General features: G+C 51.1%; 1 protein-coding gene and 1 non-coding gene across 2 annotated transcripts in view; one reads left to right on the forward strand and one right to left on the reverse strand.

Moving 5' to 3' along the window:
* The window catches only part of huwe1 (HECT, UBA and WWE domain containing E3 ubiquitin protein ligase 1), a 316,149-nt gene that overhangs the window by 134,462 nt on the left and 156,687 nt on the right, over positions 1-25,000 (forward strand). The window contains exon 25 of the mRNA XM_070869027.1: positions 24,921-25,000. This exon is cut by the window's right edge and continues 166 nt beyond it. Within this exon, the coding sequence (XP_070725128.1) occupies positions 24,921-25,000 (80 nt within the window). The remainder of the gene's footprint in view (positions 1-24,920) is intronic.
* LOC139240649 (U2 spliceosomal RNA) lies at positions 13,314-13,510 on the reverse strand. The gene has a single exon (XR_011588733.1). It is a non-coding gene; the product is annotated as a U2 spliceosomal RNA (small nuclear RNA).

Genomic DNA, 25,000 nt, shown 5'->3' on the forward strand with positions numbered 1-25,000 from the left:
CTTTGTTGATAAAAGACGTGAGTTCTCGCTCGCGCTCGCTGTAATGCTGCCGACTGCCTCTTTGCTGCACAAAGTACTGCACTCCCATCGGCTATCCTCCATCGCCTCCCGCTCCACTGGGTTCCCTGTACCCCCAGCCTATTGACTTCAGTGACCCAATCCTCGTCGGATCCCGTCACGGCACCTCCTCGCCGATCTCCTTGGTCTCCCCTTGCCTGTGATCTCTGCCTAACATCGATATCTTTATTTTATTCCTTAACAATTCCAATCACACCGCAGGCCAAATGTTTTCCAGCATTTCCTGTTTGAGAACTCTCATTTCCACAGTTGCCCAAGTCATCTTCATCCTCGTGAATCACAAGTGTAAGTCCAATAATGGACCTTCCCCCTCCTAGTCCCCCACATCATCATCATCGGCAGTCCCTTGGAATCGAGGAAGACTTGCTTCCACTCTTAAAATGAGTCCTTAGGTGGCTGAACAGTCCAATACGGGAACCACAGTCCCTGTCACAGGTGGTTGAGGGAAGGGGAGGGTGGGACTGGTTTGCCGCACGCTCCTTCCGCTGCCTGCGCTTGGTTTCTGCACGCTCTCGGCGACGAGACTCGAGGTGCTCAGCGCCCTCCCGGATGCACTTCCTCCACTTAGGGCGGACTGGTCTTTGGGCCCAGGGACTCCCAGGTGTCGGTGGGGATATTGCACTTTATCTCACACAGACACACACCTGCTCCACCATTAGCCCTTCTTCCAGTGTGACCAGCCCTTCCCGGTGTAGGCCGTGGTTCAGCGGGGCTCGCTCTCGCCTCCCGAGTCAGAAGGTCGTGCGTTCGAGTCCCCACTCCAGAGACTCGAGCCCCACAATCCAGGCCGACACACTGCCGTACTGAGGGAGCGCTGTACCGTCTTTTGCATGAGGCGTTAAACTTTACTGAGGCTTTGTCTGCCCCTCGGGTGGACATAAAGGATCCCACAGCCACGATCTCTAAGAGCAAGGGGGCATTCTCCCCGGTGTCCCAGGGGTAATATTTATCGCTCAACCAACATCACTTTTAAAAAAAAAAAAACACATTGTCTGGTCATTGCTGTGTGTAAATTGGTTGCTTCATGGGCTATAAACCACTTTAGGATGTTCTGAGGTCATGCAAGTTAATATAGAAATGTAAGTTCGTTCTTTCCTCATTTCCTGCAGCTCGTTCCCTCCCTTTCTGCCCTTTTTTAAAAAAAAAAGTATTCAAAATTCTCCACTTTGACCGTTCCTTTGTGCTGTCGCCAGAAGTTGCTCACTCGCTGTTTTTCCCCTCTTCTGTTCTGTGTCCACCTATTTATCCTGCCTTGTACACCGCTTTACATAGAACATTGTTCGAGAAAATTCTCTCGCATACATTCCATGAACTCGTCTTTCAAGGAACTTTTGCCAATTTAGTTTGCCCAGTCTATATGGAGATTACAGTCCCCCAGGATATTTCATTACCCTTGTTACATCCTCTGATCTGCTGATTTATGCTCTGTCCGTCACGATAATTACTGTTCGGGGGCCTATAAACTACTCCCACCAGTGTTTTCTGCCCTTGTTGTTGTTTTGCTCCATCCATGCCGATTCTGCATCCTGACTTTCTGGGCCGAGATCCTTTCTCACAACTGCCTTTTATTATCTGGGCTAGCCGACCTCCTTTTCCATTCCGTCTGTCTTTTCTAAAAGTCAAGTACCCCGGGCATATTTAATTCCCCGCCTTGGTCGCCCTGCAACCACATCTCCGTAACGGCTACTGGAGCAAACACATTTATCTCCGGAAAAGGCTGGAAATCTCAGCGGGTCAGGCAGCATCTGTGGAGAGAGAAACCGAGTTATCGTTTCAGGTCACCTAAAACGCAAACTCTGTTTCTCTCTCTCCTCAGATGCTGCCTGACCCGCTGAGATTTCCAGCATTTTGTTTTCATTTCAGATTCCAGCACCTGCAGTATTTTGCCTTTGTGTCCCATTGATCTCTTTGTGCCATTAATTAATCTATCTTGTTATGAATGCTTTGTAACTCCTTACTATTTTTCTCTGATCTGGCCTTTGTATCTAATGCCCTATTACGGTTAAGTTCTCTCTCTGACACAATCTGCTTGTTTTTACCCGAATCGCTTCTCTGCTCTACAGACTTGACTTTAGCCCTATCATCATCATAGGCAGTCCCTCGGAATCGAGGAAGACTTGCTTCCACTCCCAAAGTGAGTTCTCTGGCGGCTGAACAGTCCAATATGGGAGCCACAGACCCTGTCACAGGTGGGACAGATAATTGTCGAGGGAAGGGGTGGGTAGGGCTAGTTTGCTAGGTGCTCCTTCCGCTGCCTGTGTTTGACCTCTTCACGTTCTTTGCGTTGAGACTCGGAAGAACTCGATGCCCTCCCGGATGCACTTCCTCCATCTTGGGCGGTCTTTGGCCAGGGTCTCCCAGGTGTCAGTGGTGATGTCACACTTTATCAGGGAGGCTTTGAGGGTCTCCTTGTAACGTTTCCTCTGATCACCTTGGGCTCGTTTGCCACGGAGGAGTTCCGAGTAGAGCGCTTGCTTTGGGAGTCTTGTGTCTGGGGCATGCGGACATTGTGACCCGCCCAGCGGAGCTGGTCGAGTGTGGTCAGTGCTTCGATGCTGGGGATGTTGGGCCTGGTCGAGGACGCTAACGTTGGTGCTTCTGTTCTGCCAGGGGATTTGCAGGATCTTGCGGAGATGTCGTTCGTGGTATTTCTCCAGAGACTTTAGCCCTATCCACTACCCTCTATCCGATTCTCTAGGACACTGGTCCCAGCCCCGGTTTAAGTGGCGACCCTCTCAGTGGAACAGCTCCCTCTGCAGGACCACTGGGCGCCTGTTGGTGGGGCTAGCGAGGTGGCGCCCAGCACACTCCCTCTCTCGCTGCCACCTATAGGCACTTCAGTGTCACAGCAGCTTCTGAAACACTGCCTCACCAAGCTCCTGCACTCTAAACATCCTGGCTGCAATTCAGTCTGTGCAGTTTCTGCCAGGCTACTTAGGATTCCTGTCCACTGCCTTTTCACCATCATTTTAAATCCCTCCTTTTTGATTTCACATGGAAACACCTACACAGTAAATTACCTTACATAAATTTAGACGTGTTCCAAAACTCGGCTGCCGCCATGTCCTAACTCGCACCAAGTTCCGCTCACCTATCACCCCCTGTGCTCGCTGTCTAAAATTGGCTCCCGGTTAAACAACGCCTCGATTTCAAAATGCTCATCCTTGTTTACAAATCCCTCCATGGCCCTACACCCCTCCCTATCTCTGTAACCTCCTCCAGCCCCTACACCCCTCCCTATCTCTGTAACCTCCTCCAGCCTCTACACCCCTCCCTATCTCTGTAACCCCCTCCAGCCCCTACACCCCTCCCTATCTCTGTAACCCCCTCCAGCCCCTACACCCCTCCCTATCTCTGTAACCCCCTCCAGCCTCTACACCCCTCCCTATCTCTGTAACCTCCTCCAGCCTCTACACCCCTCCCTATCTCTGTAACCTCCTCCAGCCTCTACACCCCTCCCTATCTCTGTAACCCCCTCCAGCCTCTACACCCCTCCCTATCTCTGTAACCTCCTCCAGCCCCTACACCCCTTCCTATCTCTGTAACCTCCTCCAGCCTCTACACCCCTCCCTATCTCTGTAACCTCCTCCAGCCTCTACACCCCTCCCTATCTCTGTAACCTCCTCCAGCCTCTACACCCCTCCCTATCTCTGTAACCTCCTCCAGCCTCTACACCCCTCCCTATCTCTGTAACCTCCTCCAGCCCCTACACCCATCCCTATCTCTGTAACCTCCTCCAGTACCACCCCCCCGGAGATGTTTGCGCTCTTCTAATTCTGCCCTCCTGAGCATCCCTGATTATAATCACGCAACCATCGGTGGCCGTGCCTTCTGTTGCCTGGGCCCCAAGCTCTGGAACTCCCTCCCTAAACCGCTCGGCATTTCTCTCCTCTTTCAAATCTACCTCTTTGACCAAGCTTTTGGTCACCTGTGCTAACTTCTACTTATGTGGCTCGGTCTGAAATTTTTATTGTGTAACTGCTGTGAAACGCCTTGGGACATTTCACTATGTAAAAGGCGCTATATCAATTCTTGCTGTAAATTAAATGCTAAAGGTTGATGCGGACTCTATGTCTGTGTCTGTGATTGTGTTTAGATTGAAGTATTTTTAAAATTCTTCTGAAATGGGTTGCCATTTTTAAAAAAAAAAACCACGCACAACGCAACCCGTTTCCAACCTTGTATTTGTTTCCTTTCTCAGGTACCTGCCACCCGCGAGGTTCTGGGTTCCTTACCGAACGTTTTCAGCGCGCTGTGCCTGAACGCTCGGGGGCTGCAGTCCTTTGTGCAGTGCCAGCCCTTTGAGCGACTCTTCAAGGTGCTGCTGTCTCCCGATTACCTGCCAGCCATGCGGAGGCGTCGCAGTTCGGATCCTTTGGGTCAGCGTCCGACAGAAGTTCTGATTGTGTTTGAAAATGTTCCGCGGGATTCTGCGTGGCACGCGCAGTGAAGGCCCAGGCTGCTGCTCGTGGCCCAAGTGCCTCCGCCAAATTCCTGGGCAATTCAGTGAAAGATCCCACGGGCACTATTGGAAGAAGAGCAGGGAGAGAGAGAGAGACCACACTGTGATATGTGCGCGCACTCCGTGCAGCAGAGCTAGTCTCCAGTTGTCCTGGTTAACCCTTGCCACTGGACCAAGACCTCGCTCTGTCGAGCCCGTGTGGTGGCTGGTGTGCAATGGCCACCTCACGTTTATATAAAAAAAAAAAATCCACGCATAGGCGTCTTCCACCCTCCTAGAAACACACAACATTCTGATGGGACTGGACAGGTTAGATGCGGGAAGAATGTTCCCGATGTTGGGGAAGTCCAGAACCAGGGGTTACAGTCTAAGGATACGGGGTTGGCCATTTAGGACCGAGATGAGGAGAAACTTGTTCACTCAGAGAATTGTGAACCTGTGGAATTCTCTACCGGACTCCAAGGGTTAATTTACGAGGAGAGATTACACAAACTAGGGTTGTATTCCCTGGAATTTAGATGGTTAAGGAGGTGATCTGATCAAAGTTTTCAGGATTTTGACAAGAACAGATAGGGTAGAGAGAGAGAGACTTTCTCCGCTGGTTGGGGAGTCTAGGACAAGGGGGCAGAGTCTACAAATTGGAGTCAGACCTTTCAGAAGTGAAATTCGGAAACACTTCTACACACAAAGGGTGGTGCAAATTTGGAACACACTCTCTCCCGCAAACGGCGATTGATTTAAAATCTGAGATTGATTAGATTTTTGTTAACCAAAGTTTTTAAGGGATATGGGCCAAAGGCGGGTGGATGGAGTTGGGACGCAGATCAGCCCTGATCTCATTGAATGGCGTAACAGGCTCGAAGGGCTGAACGGCCTCCTCCTGTCCCTAATGTAACAGACTCGAGGGGCTGAACGGCCTCCTCCTGTCCCTAATGTAACAGGCTCGAGGGGCTGAACGGCCTCCTCCTGTCCCTAATGTAACAGGTTCGAGGGGCTGAACGGCCTCCTCCTGTCCCTAATGTAACAGGCTCGAGGGGCTGAACGGCCTCCTCCTGTCCCTAATGTAACAGGCTCGAGGGGCTGAGCGGCCTCCTCCTGTCCCTAATGTAACAGGCTCGAGGGGCTGAACGGCCGCCTCCTGTTTCTCAGGGAGCGGGTTGATGATACTAGAATAAATCCCGCTACGGGTGAATAGCGAACTTGTTCCGTCGCCTCTGCCGTGCGTTTGAATCATCAGTGACTTTCTTAAGCAAATGATTGTCTGTCTCAACTGTTTGTGCAGGTGACACGGCTTCCAACCTTGGCAGTGCTGTCGACGAACTCATGAGACACCAACCAACGCTGAAGACCGATGCCACCACAGCAATCATAAAGGTGCGAGTCTATAAATCCAAGAATGGGAGAGATGATTACGGCCAGGGGAACGGCAATTGAAATCAGCCCCAAGGAAAGAATAAGCTGGCATATGTTCTTGATTTAAAAAAAAATATGTATTCATTCTCTGGGATGTGGGCGTCGCTGGCATTTATTGGCCGTTCCTAGTCGCCACCAGTATGTGGTCGCGGGCCGCCTTCTGCGTTTGGTGTAGCTGGTTGGACCACTTCGGAGGGCAGCTAAGAGTCGACCATGCTGATGCAGGGCAGGAGCCGCGGGTGGAACGCACAGGGTTAAGGGCGGCAGGTTTGCTTCTCCAGAGGGACATCGGTGGGTTTGTGCGACTGGGAACGACTGAATTGAAGTTCTCTCTCTGCCGCAGGTCAAGGGTTTGAGCTCTCAGTCTCCGGATCGTCAGTCGCAGGCTTGAGAATAGCTAGTCCAGTAACACTCCCTCTCCTGACTGCGAGCCGGTGCCTCTCCTACCGCTTCTGCGTGCGTACAGTATTGGCCTCCTTATTTAAGGAAGGATATACTTGCGTTGGAGGCAGTTCAGAGAAGTCGATTCCTGAGATGAGGGGGTTGAAACATGAAAGGTTGGGCCTGCACTCATTTGAGTTTAGAAGAATGAGAGGTGATCGTTTTGAAATGTGTAAGATTCCAAGGGGGCTGGACAGGGTAGATGCAGAGAGGGTGTTTCCCCTCATGGGGCAATCTAGAACTAGGGGGCATATAGTTTAGAAACATAGAAAATAGGTGCAGGAGTAGGCCATTCGGCCCTTCGAGCCTGCACCGCCATTCAATGAGTTCATGGCTGAACATGCAACTTCAGTACCCCATTCCTGCTTTCTCGCCATACCCCTTGATCCCCCGAGTAGTAAGGACTACATCGAACTCCTTTTTGAATATATTTAGTGAATTGGCCTCAACAACTTTCTGTGGTAGAGAATTCCACAGGTTCACCACTCTCTGGGTGAAGAAGTTTCTCCTCATCTCGGTCCTAAATGGCTTACCCCTTATCCTTAGACTGTGACCCCCTGGTTCTGGATTTACCCAACATCGGGAACATTCTTCCTGCATCAAACCTGTCTAAATCCGTCAGAATTTGAAACGTTTCTGAGATCCCCTCTCATTCTTCTGAACTCCAGTGAATACAAGCCCAGTTGATCCAGTCAATCTTGATATGTCAGTCCTGCCATCCTGGGAATCAGTCTGGTGAACCTTCGCTGCACTCCCTCAATAGCAAAAATGTCCTTCCTCAATTTGGGAGACCAAAACTGTACACAATACTCCAGATGTGGCCTCACCAAGGCCCTGTACAACTGTAGCAACACCTCCCTGCCCCTGTACTCAAATCCCCTCGCTATGAAGGCCAACATGCCATTTTCTTTCTTAACCGCCTGCTGTACCTGCATGCCAACCTTCAATGACTGATGTACCATGACACTCCGGTCTCGTTGCACCTCCCCTTTTCCTAATCTGTCATCATTCAGATAATAGTCTGTCTCTGTTTTTACCACCGAAGTGGATAACCTCACATTTATCCACATTATACTTCATCTGCCATGCATTTGCCCACTCACCTAACCAAGTCACTCTGCAGCCTCATAGCATCCTCCTTGCAGCTCACACCGCCACCTTAGTGTCATCTGCAAATTTGGAGATACTACATTTAATCTCCTCGTCAAAATCATTAATGTACAATGTAAACAGTCGGGGCCCCAGCACAGAACCTTGCGGTACCCCACTAGTCACTGCCTGCCATTCTGAAAAGTACCCACTTACTCCTACTCTTTGCTTCCTGTCTGACAACCAGTTCTCAATCCGCATTAGCACACTACCCCCAATCCCATGTGCTTTAACTTTGCACATTAATCTCTTGTGTGGGACCTTGTCGAAAGCCTTCTGAAAGTCCAAACACACCACATCAACTGGTTCTCCCTTGTCCACTCTACTGGAAACATCCTCAAAAAATTCCAGAAGATTTGTCAAGCATGATTTCCCTTTCACAAATCCATGCTGACTTGGACCTATCATGTCACCTCTTTCCAAATGCGCTGCTATGACATCCTTAATAATTGATTCCATCATTTTACCCACTACTGATGTCGGGCTGACCGGTCTATAATTCTCTGTTTTCTCTCCCTTTTTTAAAAAGTGGGGTTACATTGGCTACCCTCCACTCGATAGGAACTGATCCAGAGTCTATGGACTCTTGGAAAATGACTGTCAATGCATCCGATATTTCGAAGACCAGAATAAGGGGTCGCCCATTTAAGACGGAGATTCTGGTGAATCTGTGGAATTCTCTGCCCCAGAGAGCTGTGGAGGCTGGGTCATTGAATATATTTAAGGTGGAGGTAGACAGATTTTTGAGCGACAAGGGAGTTGCGGGTTCTGGGGAGCGGGCAGGGAAGTGGAGCTGAGCCCAAGATCAGATCAGCCGCGATCTTATTGAATGGCAGAGCAGGCTTGAGGGACCAGATGGCCGACTCCTGCTCCTATTTCTTGTGTTTTCTTAAGTTTTCACAGAAGTGCATGTGTGTGGGTGTTTGGTGGGGACGCGCTCCGGCCTGGGTGTGACTTGTCCCTTACTGTTGATCAGCCTGGCTGGAGATCCGTTTTTAGGCTAGCGGTTAAGGGCACTCGGGTGAGCTACTGCTAGGGTGGGGGAGGGTGCTGCTGACACAAGATGAGACAAAGTGTTGAACCTAAATCGACTCGTTCTGCTCTTTTTCAGTTGCTGGAAGAAATCTGTAACCTGGGAAGAGACCCGAAGTACATCTGCCAGAAACCCTCCATCCAGAAAGCGGACGGGACTGCGAGTGTCCCCCCACCCCGGTCCAATCACGCTGCCGAGGAGGCGTCCAGTGAGGATGAAGAGGAGGAGGAGGTTCAGGCCATGCAGAACTTCAGCAGCTTGGCTGCCCAGCAGAGTGATCCCGAGCCCAACCAGCAGTGAGTCATTACTGGGGTGGTCACAGTGACCTGTACTGGGATACCCTGGGGGTTGTACAGTGAGACATTACTGGGATACCCTGGGGTGGTCGTGTAGTGAGACATTACTGGGATACCCTGGGGTGGTCGTACAGTGAGACATTACTGGGATACCCTGGGGTGGTCGTACAGTGAGATATTACTGGGATACCCTGGGGGTTGTACAGTGAGACATTACTGGGATACCCTGGGGTGGTCGTGTAGTGAGACATTACTGGGATACCCTGGGGTGGTCGTACAGTGAGACATTACTGGGATACCCTGGGGTGGTCGTACAGTGAGATATTACTGGGATACCCTGGGGGTTGTACAGTGAGACATTACTGGGATACCCTGGGATGGGTCGTGCAGTGAGACATTACTGGGATACCCTGGGGTGGGTCGTGTAGTGAGACATTACTGGGATACCCTGGGATGGGTCGTGTAGTGAGACATTACTGGGATACCCTGGGGTGGTCGTGTAGTGAGACATTACTGGGATACCCTGGGGGTCGTGCAGTGAGACATTGCTGGGATACCCTGGGGGTCGTGTAGTGAGACATTACTGGGATACCCTGGTGTGGTCGTGCAGTGAGACATTACTGGGATACCCTGGGGGTCGTGTAGTGAGACATTACTGGGATACCCTGGGGTGGGTCGTACAGTGAGACATTACTGGGATACCCTGGGGTGGGTCGTGTTGTGAGACATTACTGGGATACCCTGGGGTGGGTCGTGTAGTGAGACATTACTGGGATACCCTGGGGTGGGTCGTGTAGTGAGACATTACTGGGATACTCTGGGGTGGGTCGTGTAGTGAGACATTACTGGGATACCCTGGGGTGGGTCGTGCAGTGACCTGTACTGGGATATCCTGCGGTGCTTGGAAAGTGACCGAGGCCATTGTCGTACATTGGCCTATCGAGGCAACGGAATACCCAATAACTGCGAGGACACTGAATCATAGAGGAATAGGGGGACCTTGTAGTGTCACGTCCTGAAGGTAGTCGGTCAGGTACATAAGGTGGTTAAGAAGACATACGGGGCGCTCTCCTTTATTAGCCGAGGCGTAGAATACAAGAGCAGTGTGGGTTATGCTCGAACTGTATAAAACGCTGGTTAAGCTGCAGCTGGAGTACTGTGTGCACAATTCTGGTCACCACATTACAGGAAAGATATGATTGCACTGGAGAGGGTGCAGAGGAGATTTACGAGGATGTGTTGCCTGGCCTGGAGAATTTTAGCGATGAGGAAAGATTGGAGAGGCTGGGGTTGTTTTCTTTGGAACAGAAGAGACTGAGGGGAGATTTAATTGAAGTGTGAGGGGCCTGGATAGAGTGGATAGGACGGACCTGTTTCCCTTGGCAGAGATTTAAAGTAATTGGGGGGAGGTTTAGAGGGGATTTGAGGGGAAATTTCTTCACCCAGAGGATGGTGAGGGCCTGGGGCAGAACTCACGGCCTGAAAGGGTGGTAGAGGCAGAAACCCTCACCACATTTGGATGTGCGCTTGAAGTGCCGTAACCCACAGGGCTACGGACCCAGAGCGGGAAAGTGGGATTAGGCTGGGATGGCTCTTGGTCGGCCGGCACAACGCGGACACGATGGGCCGAAATGGCCTCCTTCCGTGCCGCAAATATCTATGGTTCTATTTAATACCCGAACAACATCGAATGGTTAACCAATGGTTGCAAGTTTTGTTTTCATTATCAGCCCAGGTCACAGCCCACAAGGTTGGGAACGGTGGCACCGAGCATGGCCTCCAGAGAATGTAGATTGTAGGAGGGGAAGAGAGGAGTTCCACAGTGTGCGGGCACTGGGAGCGAGCGAGTTAGGAGCAGGAGATTTCGGCACAGGATACAAGAGAGGGTAATAGCAATCCCTGGCAGTGTTGCTGAAATTGGAGGAGTGCAAGTTTCTGAAAGCAGCGGGGCAGTGGAGGTTATCCACTTGGGTGGCAAAAACAGGAAGTCAGAATATTATCTGCATGGTGACAGATTAGGAAAAGTGCAACGAGACCTGGGTGTCATGGTACATCAGTCATTGAAAGTTGGCATGCAGGTACAGCAGGCAGTGAAGAAGGCAAATGGCATGTTGGCCTTCATAGCTAGGGGATTTGCGTATAGGAGCAGGGAGGTCTTACTGCAGTTGTATAGGGCCTTGGTGAGGCCACACCTTGAATATTGTGTTTAGTTTTGGTCTCCTAATCTGAGGAAGGACATTCCTGCTATTGAAGGAGTGCAGCGAAGGTTCACCAGACTGATTCCCGGGATGGCAGGACTGACATGAAGAAAGACTGGATCGACTAGGTGCTTATTCACTGGAATTTAGAAGAATGAGAGGGGATCTCAGAGAAAATTATAAAATGCTGACTGGATTGGACAGGTTAAATGCAGGGAGAATGTTCCCGATGTTGGGGAAGTCCAGAACCAGGGGTCACAGTCTAAGGATAAGGGGTAAGCCATTTAGGACCGAGATGAGGAGAAACATCTTCAGACAGAGAATTGTGAACCTGTGGAATTCTCTACCACAGAGAGTTGTTGATGCCAGTTCGTTGGATATATTCAAAAGGGAGTTAGATGTGGCCCTTACGGCTAAAGGGATCAAGGGGTATGGAGAGAAAGCAGGAATGGGGTACTGAGGGAATGATCAGCCATGATCATATTGAATGGTGGTGCAGGCTCGAAGGGCCGAATGGCCTACTCCTGCAGGTATTTTCTATGTTTCTCTGCTTTGTTTGAAAAGTGTTGTTTGGAGGGGGAGGCAGAGCAAGGCTGGACATGGAAGCTGCTGACTTGGTTGGAACAAGAGAGGAAGACAGGTGTGCAAAATCGAGAGGCTTTGATTCCGTCACATCGGGGGAAGCGTAACTCTGCTGGCCAGCGAAACTGTAGCTCGAGCGGGCGTAAGTTTTAAGATCACTGGAAGAATAACGGGGGACATGTTTGGAGAACTGGTTTTACACGGCGAGCTGTTGGGGCTTGGAATGCACAACCAGCAACAGCAGGTGGTGTAGCATCCAGCAAACCTTTCAAAGGGCAGTGGATTAATATCTGAAATGGGAATATTTGAAAGGGCAGGGGCATGGGACTAAGTGGATAGCTCAGAGTTGGCACAGGCCTCCGTAAAGATTCTGCTGATTATAATTGTTATACCACGGTCATCTGAGTGACAGGTGTTCGTGCTGGGGAAATGTACTTTTCATCTCTGTCCCATCAAACACTCCCAGGCCAGGTACAGGGGGTTAGATACAGAGTAAAGCTCCCTCTACACTGTCCCATCAAACACTCCCAGGGCAGGTACAGGGGGTTAGATACAGAGTAAAGCTCCCTCTACACTGTCCCCATCAAACACTCCCAGGGCAGGTACAGCACGGGGTTAGATACAGAGTAAAGCTCCCTCTACCCTGTCCCATCAAACACTCCCAGGGCAGGTACAGGGGGTTAGATACAGAGTAAAGCTCCCTCGACACTGTTCCCATCAAACACTCCCAGGGCAGGTACAGGGGGTTAGATACAGAGTAAAGCTCCCTCTACACTGTCCCATCAAACACTCCCAGGGCAGGTACAGGGGGTTAGATACAGAGTAAAGCTCCCTCTACACTGTCCCCATCAAACACTCCCAGGGCCAGTACAGGGGGTTAGATACAGAGTAAAGCTCTCTCTACACTGTCCCCATCAAACACTCCCAGGGCAGGTACAGCACGGGTTAGATACAGAATAAAGCTCCCTCTACACTGTCCCATCAAATAGTCTCGGAGCATGTTGCCTCTGGTTCTTTTGCCAATTCGAGACTAAAACTCTAAAAGACAAACAATTTGTGCAGTTGAAGATGTGTTCAGTGTTTTTTGAGCGTCGTCCTATCATGGGTCACTCTCATTGCCTGAAGGTTGCTGGTCACTTAGAAAATAAACACACTCTCCTTCAAGTGTGCGGTGTGTGCATTCTGTGAGTTGGATTTGCTGAGACCCTGCCTTTGAGCAGTGGGGGAAGAATGCTGTCGACTAGTGTGTCCTGCTGTGTACAGGGTCTTGTCACATCTCCCTGAATGAGCTCCTCAAAAGGCGCTCTCGCTGCTGAATTTTGGCAAATGCTCCCAGGTCTCTGAACCTGTGCCAGCGGTGCTTTGGAGAGGAAAAGACAGCCCCTCCAATTCCCAGCTTGCTCCATTAACCCTCCGACGACCGCAGTGCTGACTCTCGCAGCTGTAGTGGGACGGCAGGAAGAGGCGGGGCAAAAGTTGCCATCTTCGTCTCATTTTTAAAAAATTTTTTATTTATTCGTTGCCAATCTTTCCAATTCTTTGTCAGTTCACAAACGCCAGAGGTCACCTTGCACGCATCAAGGATCACCCTGCGCCAATGCTCTTAGCCAAAAGGCCTAGAGCCCAAGCACCGTTCCTGGAAGTACTGCAATACCAGGTTCGTGCCATGGAGGTGGATGGGTCAGGCCCCCCACACACCTCCGTGGAGGTGGATGGGTCAAGTCACCCCACCCACCTCCTATTTCCAAAAAGCATAGGAGAACCACCTTCCTGATCCAGGGAGAACCACGTTGGGGTCATGGTTACTCCCCTGTCAGGTCAGTTACGCATGATCTTAGCCAAATGGCCGAGAAGCGATCCCGTCTGTTCGGGGGAACAGGTGTCTGCTCTTCACCTCCCAGATCACCTGCAAAGATGGAGGCTTTATATTTAAAAAAAAAAGTATCCTAGAATCATTGAAAATCACAGCACGGAAGGAGGCCATTCAGCCCGTCGTGCCTGTGATGACTCTCCGAGCAGTTGGGCTTGGTCCTGTCTCCGCCCCTCCCCCCCCTGTTTGTTCTCCGTAACCCTGTAAGTTCCTTGTCCTCAAGTACCCGTCCAACTCTTTTTCAGATTATTGATGGAATCAGGAACGTTCCAGATCCTTGCATTTTCCAACATTATACTCCATCTGCTAAATTCTTGCCCATGTGCTTAGACTGTCTGTGTCCTTTTGCAGATTTTTTGTGTCCTCCTCACACATTGCTTTTCCTCCCATCTTTGTATCATCAGCAAGCTTGGCTACGTTACACTCAGTCCCTTCTTCCGAGTCGTTAATATAGATTGTAAATAGTTGGGGACCCAGCACTGATCCCTGCGGCATCCCACTAGTTACTGGTTGCCAACCAGGTAATGAACATTTATCCCGTCTGTTAGTTAGCCAATCCTCTATCCATGCTAATATATTACCCCCAACCCCGTGAACTTTTATCTTGTGCAGTAACCTTTTGTGTGGCACCTTGTCAAATGTCTTCTGGAAGTCCCAATACACCACATCCACTGGTTCCCCCTTATCCACCCTGCTCGTTGCATCCCCAAAGAACTCCAGCTAATTTGTCAAACATGACTTCCCCTTCGTAAATCCATGCTGACTCTGCCTGACCACATTTTGCTTTTTCAAATGTCTTGTTACTGTTTCTTTAATAATGGACTCCAACATTTTCCCAACCACAGATGTTAGGCTAACTGGTCTATAGTTTCCTGCTTTTTGTCTGCCTCCTTTTTTTTGAATGGGGCGTTACATTTGCAGTTTTCCAATCTGCTGGGACCTCCCCAGAATCCAGGGCATTTTGGTAAATTACAACCAATGCATCCACTATCCCTGCCGCTACTTCTCTTAAGACCCGAGGATGCAAGGCCATCAGGTCCAGGGGATTTATCTGCCTTTAGTCCCATTATCTTACTGAGTACCACCTCCTTAGTGATTGTGTTACTGTCCTGTCTGACGGCCGTGATTGGCAGAGAGTAGAGGTTTCGAAACTGGTTTCATTTTTTTTTTAACACCATCACTGGAATTAGGTTTATCATTGTTGCATTTGCAAGGACAAGCTCGAATGGATTTCCATTCTATTTTGGCGCAGCAGCCCGAGCACAAGTCGGTCAAACACAAGGTTTGACGTCTCCCGTCTTTTGGTTGAGACGTTAAGCACTCTGGTGGATGTAAAATTCCACAGCTCTATTTCAAAGAGCAGGGGATGGTGTCCTGAGGCCAATATTTATCCCTCAACCAACATCACTAAAACACATGATCTGGGTCATTCTCACAGTGCTGTTTGTGGGAGCTTGCTGTGCGCAAATTGCCTGCCGCGTTTCTCCACATTACCGCACTTCAAAAATACTTCATTGGGCTTTGGGACGTCCCGAGGGGGTGAAAGGCGCTATATAAATGCAAGTCTTTTCTTATCAGAGTTGGAGAATGTTACTCGATGCTATTGAAATCCAGCCTTTCTCCAAGTGCCCGTGGTCCTTTCGGGATAGCTGGTTCAGACCCTGCGGACAGGTGCATGGGGTGGTCCCCACACAGACGTGATCGTGTAATGGCATTCCGCCTTCGGAAATGGCCACATATGCTCGCGTCCTCTCCGCATCACACTCTGGGGCTCCCTGGGCCCTCCCGGGAAGTGCTACTTAATTAAGCAAAAGGTCTCTCTACTCATTGGAATTCAGAAGAATGAGAGGTGATCTTATCGAAACGTATAAGATTGAGGGGGGCTCGACAAGGTGGATGCAGAGAGGATGTTTCCACTGATGGGGGAGACTAGAACTAGGGGGCATGATCTTGGAATAAGGGGCCCGCCCATTTCAAACTGAGATGAGGAGGAATTTCTTCTCTCAGAGGGTTGTAAATCTGTGGAATTCGCTGCCTCAGAGAGCTGTGGAAGCCGGGACATTGAATAAATTTACGGTGAAGATAGACAGCTTTTTGAACGATAAGGGATTATGGGGAGCAGGCAGGGAAGTGGAGCTGAGCCCAAGATCAGATCAGCTACGATCTTATTGAATGGGGCCTGATGGCCGACTCCTGCTCCTATTTCTTGTGTTTTCTTATGTTTTCACTCTGAAGTGCATGTGTGTGGGTGTTTGGTGTGGACACGCTCGGGCCTGGGTGTGACTTGTCCCTTACTGTTGAGCAGCCTGGCTGGAGATCCGCCTTTAAGCTAGCGGTTAAGGGCGCGAGGGTGGGGGAGGGTGTTGCTGACACAAGGCGGGACAAAGTGTCGAACCTAAATCGACTCATTCTGCTCTTTTCAGTTGCTGGAAGAAATCTGTAACCTGCGAATAAGGAGTTATGGGGAGCGGGCAGGGAAGTGGAGCTGAGTCCATGATCGGATCAGCCATGATCGTATTAAATGGCGGAGCAGGCTCGAGGGGCCATATGGCCGACTCCTGCTCCTATTTCTTATGTTGTGTTTCGATGAATTTCGACTGCGTGACACGCCAGAGCTAATCTGAAGCCCCCAAAACATCCGGACAAACCGGTTCTGCCTCTGGAGTGTGCATTTTCCCTCTGACAGTGGGGTCTCTCTTGTCTACCTCGGGGAAACGTGTGCTGATAGCATCTCTGTCCCAGTGGTATATCCAAGTGATTGCAAAGTGATATTTACATCGGGGAATAACTCTCGAGGTTCAAAACTCAGCGACAGGGCTCCTCCGTCTCGTGAGCATCCCTCGCTCCCTTCCCTCCACCATTGGCGGCCATCCCTTTACTGGTGTCTCGGTCCTAAGCTCTGAAATTCCCTCCCGGAACCTCTGTCTTTCTCTCTCTGTCCTCCTTTAATACGTTCCATAAAACCTACCTCTGACTAAGCTTTTCAATAGATTTTTGGATATTAAAGGAATCAAGGGATATGGGGATAGGATGGGAGAGAGGTCGAAGATCAGCCGTGATCTCATTGAATGGCGGAGCAGGCTCGAGGGGCCAAATGGCCGACTCCTGCTCCTAATGCTTGTGTTATGTCACCTGCCCGAATAATTCCTTGGGCTCTGTTTTTGTCAGATTTGCACTCCTGTGAAGCGTCTTGGCGCGTTTCCACATTAAAAGTGCGATATAAAGTTGTTTTTTTTAAAAAAAAAAAGAGACTCTAACGTGGGACCTCCGCTCCCCATGTTGCCGAGTCCCCGGGGGTTCCTGGCACCAGCCCGTGTACTGCCGTTTGCCAGCACTGTGCATTTGAGACGCTGGCCGCCTCGAACCTCCGTGCGCGTACGACGCATTTCCTGCAGTGATACGGGCCTCGACTCACTCTCTCTCTATCCCTCCCTGGGGGAGGGAGGGGGGGTAAGCCTCGAATCGCTGCACTGATCATAAACGGTTAAGCCCCACCAGCCACCGATCTGTTGAGCCTGAATAAATCTGGTCTGTGAAGCGGCCGCCTGCTATTTGTTTGGGCCGAGATCAAAGGCTTTGCTGCCACTCACGCCGGCGCAGTAGCAACTCGTTGCGGGTGTATTGTGAGGCAGTGCCGTGGGTCCGTCTCTCTTTTTTCCCCCCCCCCCCCCCCCGCGCACTGCGTCAGTGGGCTGCGGCCCCGAGGCAGCCATTGTCCGTGCATACCGTCGTGTGATTGTGTGTGTGTTTTTGTTTGGTTGCCGTGTCTCTCTCCCCGTCACTCGAGTCGCCCCCACAGAACAATTCTCCGTTTGTGAGCGCTCTGTGCTGCTGGGCTCTGCCTCCCTCTCTCTTTCTTCCCCACCCCCCCCGGGCTCATATCCTCCGCCACTCTCATCGGACCCGAGCGAATGAGGTGCCTGCGTGCCAGCGCTCGCGATGCTCGCCCGTAAAATGTCAGGAACCGAGCGATCGGCGTCTCAGCTGTCATGAATTTAGAAGCGTTTTTTTTTTGGAAGGGTGGGAATTTTGGGGTGGGCGGGGAGAAGAGTCTGCCGGGTACGAGGTGCCACAGGCCGATTCAAAGGATGGCTGTGCCATTGATGGAGGGAACAACCGCATTGCAGTGGTGCTTGGCGGGGGCTTTGGGCCAATTTGCTTGTGGGGCGGGTGTTGGGGAAAGAAGTACGGGTGCTTCCCAGTGTCCCCAACACTCTGACTGTTCCCCACTCCCGAAGATTTTTCTTCCCGTTCCCCCCCCACCATGACATCCGATTCCTGTGGTGCGGATGAACCCTTTCCGTTGCATCTCTCCGCAGTCGATGCTAAGGGAGCGCGGCTCACTGTTGTTCGTCTCATGTCGCTCGGCCGCCATTTTGTTCGGAGCCTGTTTGCTGCTCCAGACTCTGAGTGAGTAGGTTGCACTTTGTGAACCAGTTTAGTTTCTCGTCTTCGAGTGGTCACCAGGCACTTGCCAAAATCATGCCGTTTATAAAGCGCAAAAAAAAGACGCAATATTTTCTGCAGGAGTGCACTGATTGTTAACCCCGGGTGCCACTGTGCTTTGAATTGTCGACCGTCCCTTTTAATAATTGAAGGAATATTTTAAGAATGATGAGATGTGGCCCGCCCTTTGCGTCTGTCTCGTAGGTGGAGTGGCCCTTGGGCCAGCAGCTGTAGAGACAGACCCACGCACACTGTTTATCCACTATATAACTCCATACAGACTCCCCCAGTCACTGAGCCCCTCCCTATCTCTGTAACCTCCTCCAGCCCCTCCCTATCTCTAAGCCCCTCCAGCCCCTACACCCCTCCCTATCTCTAACCTCCTCCAGCCCCTACACCCCTCCCTATCTCTAACCTCCTCCAGCCCCTACACCCCTCCCTATCTCTGTAACCTCCTCCAAGCCCCTACACCCCTCCCTATCTCTGTAACCTCCTCCAGCCCCTCCCTATCTCTAACCCCCTACACCCCTCCGAGATCTCTGCTTCCTCCAATTCTGGCCTCTCGTGCAACCCCCCCGATTCCCATCTCTCCACCATCGGTGGCCGTGCCTTCAGCTGCCTGGGCCCCAAGCTCTGGAACTCCCTCCCTAAACCCCTCCGCCTCCCCTCCTTTAAGACGTTCCTTAAAACCGACCTCTTTGACCCAGCCTTTGGTCACCTATCCCTAATATCTCCTTATGTGGCTCGGTGTCAAATTTTGTTGTTTGCTCCTGTGAAGCACCCTGGGACGTTTTTACTACGATAAAGACGCTGGATAATGCAAGTTGTTATAGGAATGAGCCAACCCTGTTTGATTATACCTGCCCCCCCCCCCCCCCCCCCATAAAGTATGCATGACATCTCCATATATTGTACAGTCTGAAATGCACCATGTGCTCTGCATTGAGCCAGATCTGAGAGTGCTTGCATGCTGCCTGTACAAATTTTGAAACATTTATATTAGTAATTAGCTTGGGCTGCCTGTATCCAGTTACCCTTTTAGTTTATGAACTTTAATTTATTAAATTAATGTGTGGAGAGACTGGAGAAGCTAGGATTGTTCTCCTCAGCAGAGGGTTGAAGGTTAAGAGTAGATTTAATAGAGGTGTTCCAAATCGTGTGAGGTTACGTAGAAACACAGAAAATAGGTGCAGGAGTAGGCCATTCGGCCCTTCGAGCCTGCACCACCATTCAATATGATCATGGCTGATCATGCAACTTCATTCCTGCTTTCTCTCCATACCCCTTGATCTCTTTAGCCGTAAGGGCCACATCTAACTCCCTTTTGAATATATCTAACGAACTGGCCTCAACAACTTTCTGTGGTAGGGAATTCCACAGGTTCACAATTCTCTGAGTGAAGAAGTTTCTCCTCATCTCGGTCCTATAGGAGTTTGATGTAGTCCTTACTACTAGGGGGATCAAGGGGTATGGCAAGAAAGCAGGAATGGGGTACTGAAGTTGCATGTTCAGCCATGAACTCATTGAATGGTGGTGCAGGCTCGAAGGGCCAAATGGCCTACTCCTGCACCTATTTTCTATGTTTCTATATATGGCTTGCCCCTTATCCTTAGACTGTGACCCCTGGTTCTGGCCTTCCCCAACATCGGGAACATTCTTCCTGCATCTAACCTGTCTAATCCCGTCAGAATTTTATGTTTCTATGAGATCCCCTCTCATTTTTCTAAATTCCAGTCAATATAAGCCTAGTCGATCCAGTCTTTCTTGATATGTCAGTCCTGTCATCCCGGGAATCAGTCTGGTGAACCTTCACTGCACTCCCTCAATAGCAAGAATGTCCTTCCTCAGATTCGGAGACCAAAATTGAACACGATACTCCAGGTGTGGCCTCACCAAGGCCCTGTACAACTGCAGCAAGACCTCCCTGCTCCTATACGCAAATCTTCTCGCTATGAAAGCCAACATACCATTTGCCGCCTTCACCGCCTGCTGTACCTGCATGCCCACTTTCAATGACTGATGTACCATGACACCCAGGTTTTGAGTTGCACTCAGAGTAGATGGGGAGAAACTGTTCGCAGGGGCAGGAGGGGTGTTAACCAGCGGTACACAGATTGCCGATAATCGGTGAAAGACCCAGATGGGGAGACTGTGTTTACGCAGCGAGTTGCGATCGGGGACGCGCTGCCTGAAAGGGCGGTGGGAGCAGATTCAATAGTAACTTTCAAACCGGGGGATTGGATAAATACTGGAAGGGAGAAATGTGGGGAAAGAGCGTGGGACTGTTGGGATCGCGCTCTCTCTCTCTCAGCCGGCACAATGGGCCGAGTGGCCTCCTGTGTGGTGATATTCTATCTGCATGCGTACAGTCTGAGCTGCTGGAAAGATCACTGCTTACTGACCATTTGGTTGCCTTGGCAACTAGGCCTCCTGTGCATCTGCGGCAACTTCCCCGAGGTGTCGAAGAGCCTGTCTTGTTTGTTTAAAATGCCGTTGGTTTTCCAAAATATCCCTTCTTTCTTCACTTTAATTTTCAGGGTGGTTGGCACGGAGGAGAGGATACCTATCCCACTGATGGACTACATACTGAACGTGGTGAGTGATCGGTTTCTGCTCATGTATTGAGAGAGAACAATTTGCGTGTTTTTATGACGTGGGGGGGATTATACAGCCAGGCGCAGACCTTTCAGTTGCTGAAACTGAGGTGTTGCCACCAGCGATTAATGACACATTGCTACCTGTGCCCTCAGAGGAACTGCACTTGGATCGGCGCACCTCAGTGCCGTGTCATTTTCCAATCCTTCCACCGGACCTCGCCCCTCCCTATCTCTGTAACCTCCTCCAGCCCCCGCTCCCTTCCCTATCTCTAACCTCCTCCAGCCCCTGCACCCCTCCCTATCTCTGTAACCTCCTCCAGCCCCCGCTCCCCTCCCTATCTCTGTAACCTCCTCCAGCCCCCGCTCCTCTCCCAATCTCTGTAACCTCCTCCAGCCCCCGCTCCCCTCCCTATCTCTGTAACCTCCTCCAGCCCCCGCTCCCTTCCCTATCTCTGTAACCTCCTTCAGCCCCCGCTCCCCTCCCTATCTCTAACCTCCTCCAGCCCCTGCACCCCTCCCTATCTCTGTAACCTCCTTCAGCCCCTGCACTCCTCCCTATCTTTGTAACCTCCTCCAGCCCCCGCTCCCCTCCCTATCTCTGTAACCTCCTCCAGCCCCCGCTCCCTTCCCCGGGAGATCTCTGCACTCCTCTAATTCTGCCCTCTTGAGCATCCCTGATTGTAATCGCTCCACCATTGGTGGCCGTGCCTTCTGTTGCCTGGGCCCCAAGCCACGGAACTCCCTCCCTAAACCTCTCCGCCTCTCTCCTTCTTCTAGACGCTCCTTAAAACCGATCTCTCTGACCCAGCTTTTGGTCACCTGCCCTAATTTCCACTTGTACGGCTCCGTGTCAAATTTTTTATCTCTTAGTACTCCTGTGAGGCACCGTGGGGGTGTTTCACTGTTAAAGGTGCTATATAAATACAAGTTGTGATTTGCTTAATTAAGCTCTGGAATGCCCTCCCTCGCCCTTTTAAGACGCTCCTTAAAACCCACCTCTTTGACTAAGCTTTTGGTCACCTGTGCCTTATGTGGCTCGATAATCGCTCCTGTGAAATGACGTGGGACGTTTTACTATGTTAAAGGCGCTATATGTTGAATATAGTGATTTGTGTTAGTGGTATAGTCTGTCTCTCTGTGTCTGTCTCTCTGTGTCTGTCTCTCTGTGTCCCCCCCACCCAAATCTCTGGTTCAAAGGCCAGCTGTGGTGGCCCCGAGACTCTCCGGGCCCAAGCCTCAGTGCGACACTGGACAATAGCTCACTCGACAAAGCTGCAGTAATCTCGCTAGGTTCGGCCAGTGTTTTACGGCCCAGAAACAGGCCATTCGGCCCAGCCAGTCCATGCCGGCGTTTATGCCCCACTCGAGCCTCCTCCCGTCTTTCCCCATCTAAATCTATCAGCATAACCCTCTATTCCCTTCTCCCCCATATGCTTGTCCAACCTCCCCTTAAATCCATCGATACTATTTGCCTCGACCCCTCCCTGTGGCAGCGAGTTCCACATTCTCACCGCTCTCCGGGTAAAAGAGTTTCTCCTGAATTCCCCATTGGATTTATTAGTGATTATACCCGCGTTTGGCTCAGTTGAACATGGGAACAGAGGGAGACCGTTCAACCCCTCGACCGTGTTCCTGATAGCAAGATATCCTTCCATTCCCATTCCTGTCTCCCTCGTTCTGAGGACTGACTTGTATTTCGTCCACTCGATTGTTCCCCCCTTTAACCTGACGCCCTCTGACCATTGTCTCTCTCTCCTTTCCGTGGAACAGATGAAGTTTGTGGAGTCGATCCTGAGCAACAACACGACGGATGATCACTGCCAGGAGTTTGTGACCCAGAAGGGGCTGCAGCCTCTGGTGTGCATCCTGGGGCTCCCCAACCTCCCCATCGACTTCCCCACCTCTGCTGCCTGTCAGGCCGTTGCAGGGGTTTGCAAGTCCATTCTGGTAGGTCCGACGAGAGGTCCGTCAATCTTCCAGCCGGCTCAGGAAACATCATTCTTTAAAAGTGCCTTTAGAGGGAAGGCTTCTGCAGTGGAAGAGCCGGTGCGGATATAATGGGCACTTCCTGTGCCGATACTGCTGTTGACTAGGTTGTACTTTATTGATTCCCCTCCCTAACAGCACTGTGTGAGTACCTTCAACACACGAAATGCAGCGTTTTAACAAGGTGCCTCACCACTGTTTTCTAAAGAGCAATTAGGGATTTGCAGTAAATGCTGGCTTTGCCAGTGACGTCTACATCCCATGAACAAAGAAAAATAAAAATTAACCACTTGCTCTTTGTGGTTTAACTGGTTAAAAATTCAGTTGCCCACCACAGTTGTAGTTCTGTGTTCCATATTCTAATCGTGAATCTCCCCAGAATTAAAAAAAAAAAATGTAAGCTTTCCTAATTTTGATGCCCACATCCTCTGAAAGTGCTTCGGTATTGCTGCACTGGTTTGTGGCGGAGGAGCGGCGAGAGATCGTGGGCGGAGGTGCGGCAGATGAGGGTAGTGGGCCCGGAAGAGCCGAGGGCCCAGGGGCAGCACGGGGCCCAGCCCACACTGTGTGATATGTGCGCTAGGTCCGTGCAGCAGAGCTGGTCTCCAGTCGTCCTGGTTAACCCTTGCCACTGGATAAAGGCCGAGCTCTGTCAAGCCCGTGTGGTGGCTGGTGTGCAACGGTCACCCCACGTTAAAAAAATCCACCCACAGGCATCTTCCACCCCCTTCAATTGGAGTTCAGGACCTGGAATATCGGGTCCTTCATTGAAACATCTGTGAACTCTCGTGGAAGCAAGTCTCCCTCGTTCGAGGGACTGCCTATGACTCGGTTGATTGTGAGGCAAAGTGCATTCCTGCCCGACTAGTTTGCAGGGGGAAATTTCCGTTCTAAACGGGCATGCAGGAATTTGCAACGTTGCATAGTCTAGCCTTGTATTCCCTCGAGTTTAGAGGATTAAGCGGTGATCTGATCGAGGGGTTGAAGACGATCAAAGGATTCGATCGGGGAGATCGAGAGAGAAACTGTTCCCTCTGGTGGGGGCAGTCCAGAACATGGGGGCGTCACCTTAAGATTAGAGCCCGGCCATTCAGGGGTGATGTCAGGAAGCACTTCTTCACACAAAGGGTGCTGGGAATCTGGAACTCTCTTCCCCCAAAAAGCTGTTGAGGCCGGGGGGTCAATTGAAAATTGGTAAGACTTTTGTTGGGTAAGGGTATTGAGGGTTGTGGAACCAAGCTGGGGTAGATGGCGTTACAATACAGATCAGCTGTGATCGAATTGAATGGCAGAACAGGCTCGAGGGGCTGAATGGCCTCCTCCAGTTCCAATGCTCCCAGGAAATGTGCACAAAAGTAAGATTTTTCAACGTATCAATTTAACTTGACGATTGGGAATGTGACCCATTATTGTGGAGTAAACAAACTGTATGTTGTCCCACCGCTCCATTAGGTAGGGTTCCGAGGGTGTGGTGCAGTGGATTGCACTGACTCCTCAATCAGAAGGTCATGAGTTCAAGTCCCACTCCATAGACTTGAGCACGTAATCCAGGCTGACACTCCAGTGCAGTGCTGAGGGAGCGCCGCGCTGTCGGAGGGGCGGTGCTGAGGGAGCGCCGCGCTGTCGGAGGGGCGGTGCTGAGGGAGCGCCGCACTGCGCTGTCGGAGGGGCGGTACTGAGGGAGCTCCGCACTGTCGGAGGGGCGGTACTGGGGGAGCGCCGCACTGCGCTGTCGGAGGGGCGGTACTGAGGGAGCGCCGCACTGTCGGAGGGGCAGTACTGAGGGAGCGCCATACTGTCGGAGGGGCGGTACTGAGGGAGCGCCGCACTGTTGGAGGGGCGGTACTGAGGGAGCACCGCACTGTCGGAGGGGCGGTACTGAGGGAGCGCCGTGCTGCGCTGTCGGAGGGCCGGTACTGAGGGAGCGCCGCACTGTCGGAGTGGTGGTAGTGAAGTGCCGACTTTCAGATGAGACGTTAAGCGGGGGTCCCGTCTGCCCCCTTGGGTGGATGTAAAAGATCCCACAGTACTATTTGAGGAAGAGCAGGGGAGTTCTCCCCGATGTCCGAGCCAACATTTATTCCCGAGCCAACATCACTAAATTGCTATTTGTGGGAGCTTGCTGTGCGCAAACTGGCTGTCACATTTCCTACAGTACAGCAGTGACTGCACTCCAAAAGTACGTCATTGGTTGTAAAGCGCTTTGGGACTTCCTGAGGTGGTGAAAGGGGCCAGTCTTTATTTATTGTCCACTGTTGGTGCTTGATTTAAGGGTTTCCCCATAATGGAATGCTTAACTGGCCACCCCAGCACCTGGAACACCAGTCAAACCTAATGTGTCTGTGTTTTCCCCCATTCTGTTCACGCAGACGCTGTCACACGAGCTGAAGGTACTGCAGGAAGGCCTTGTTCAGCTGGACACCATTCTGTCATCGTTGGAACCCCTGCA

Source organism: Pristiophorus japonicus, chromosome 32 (genome assembly GCF_044704955.1).
Source record: "Pristiophorus japonicus isolate sPriJap1 chromosome 32, sPriJap1.hap1, whole genome shotgun sequence".
In the NCBI taxonomy this organism is placed as follows: domain Eukaryota; kingdom Metazoa; phylum Chordata; class Chondrichthyes; family Pristiophoridae; genus Pristiophorus; species Pristiophorus japonicus.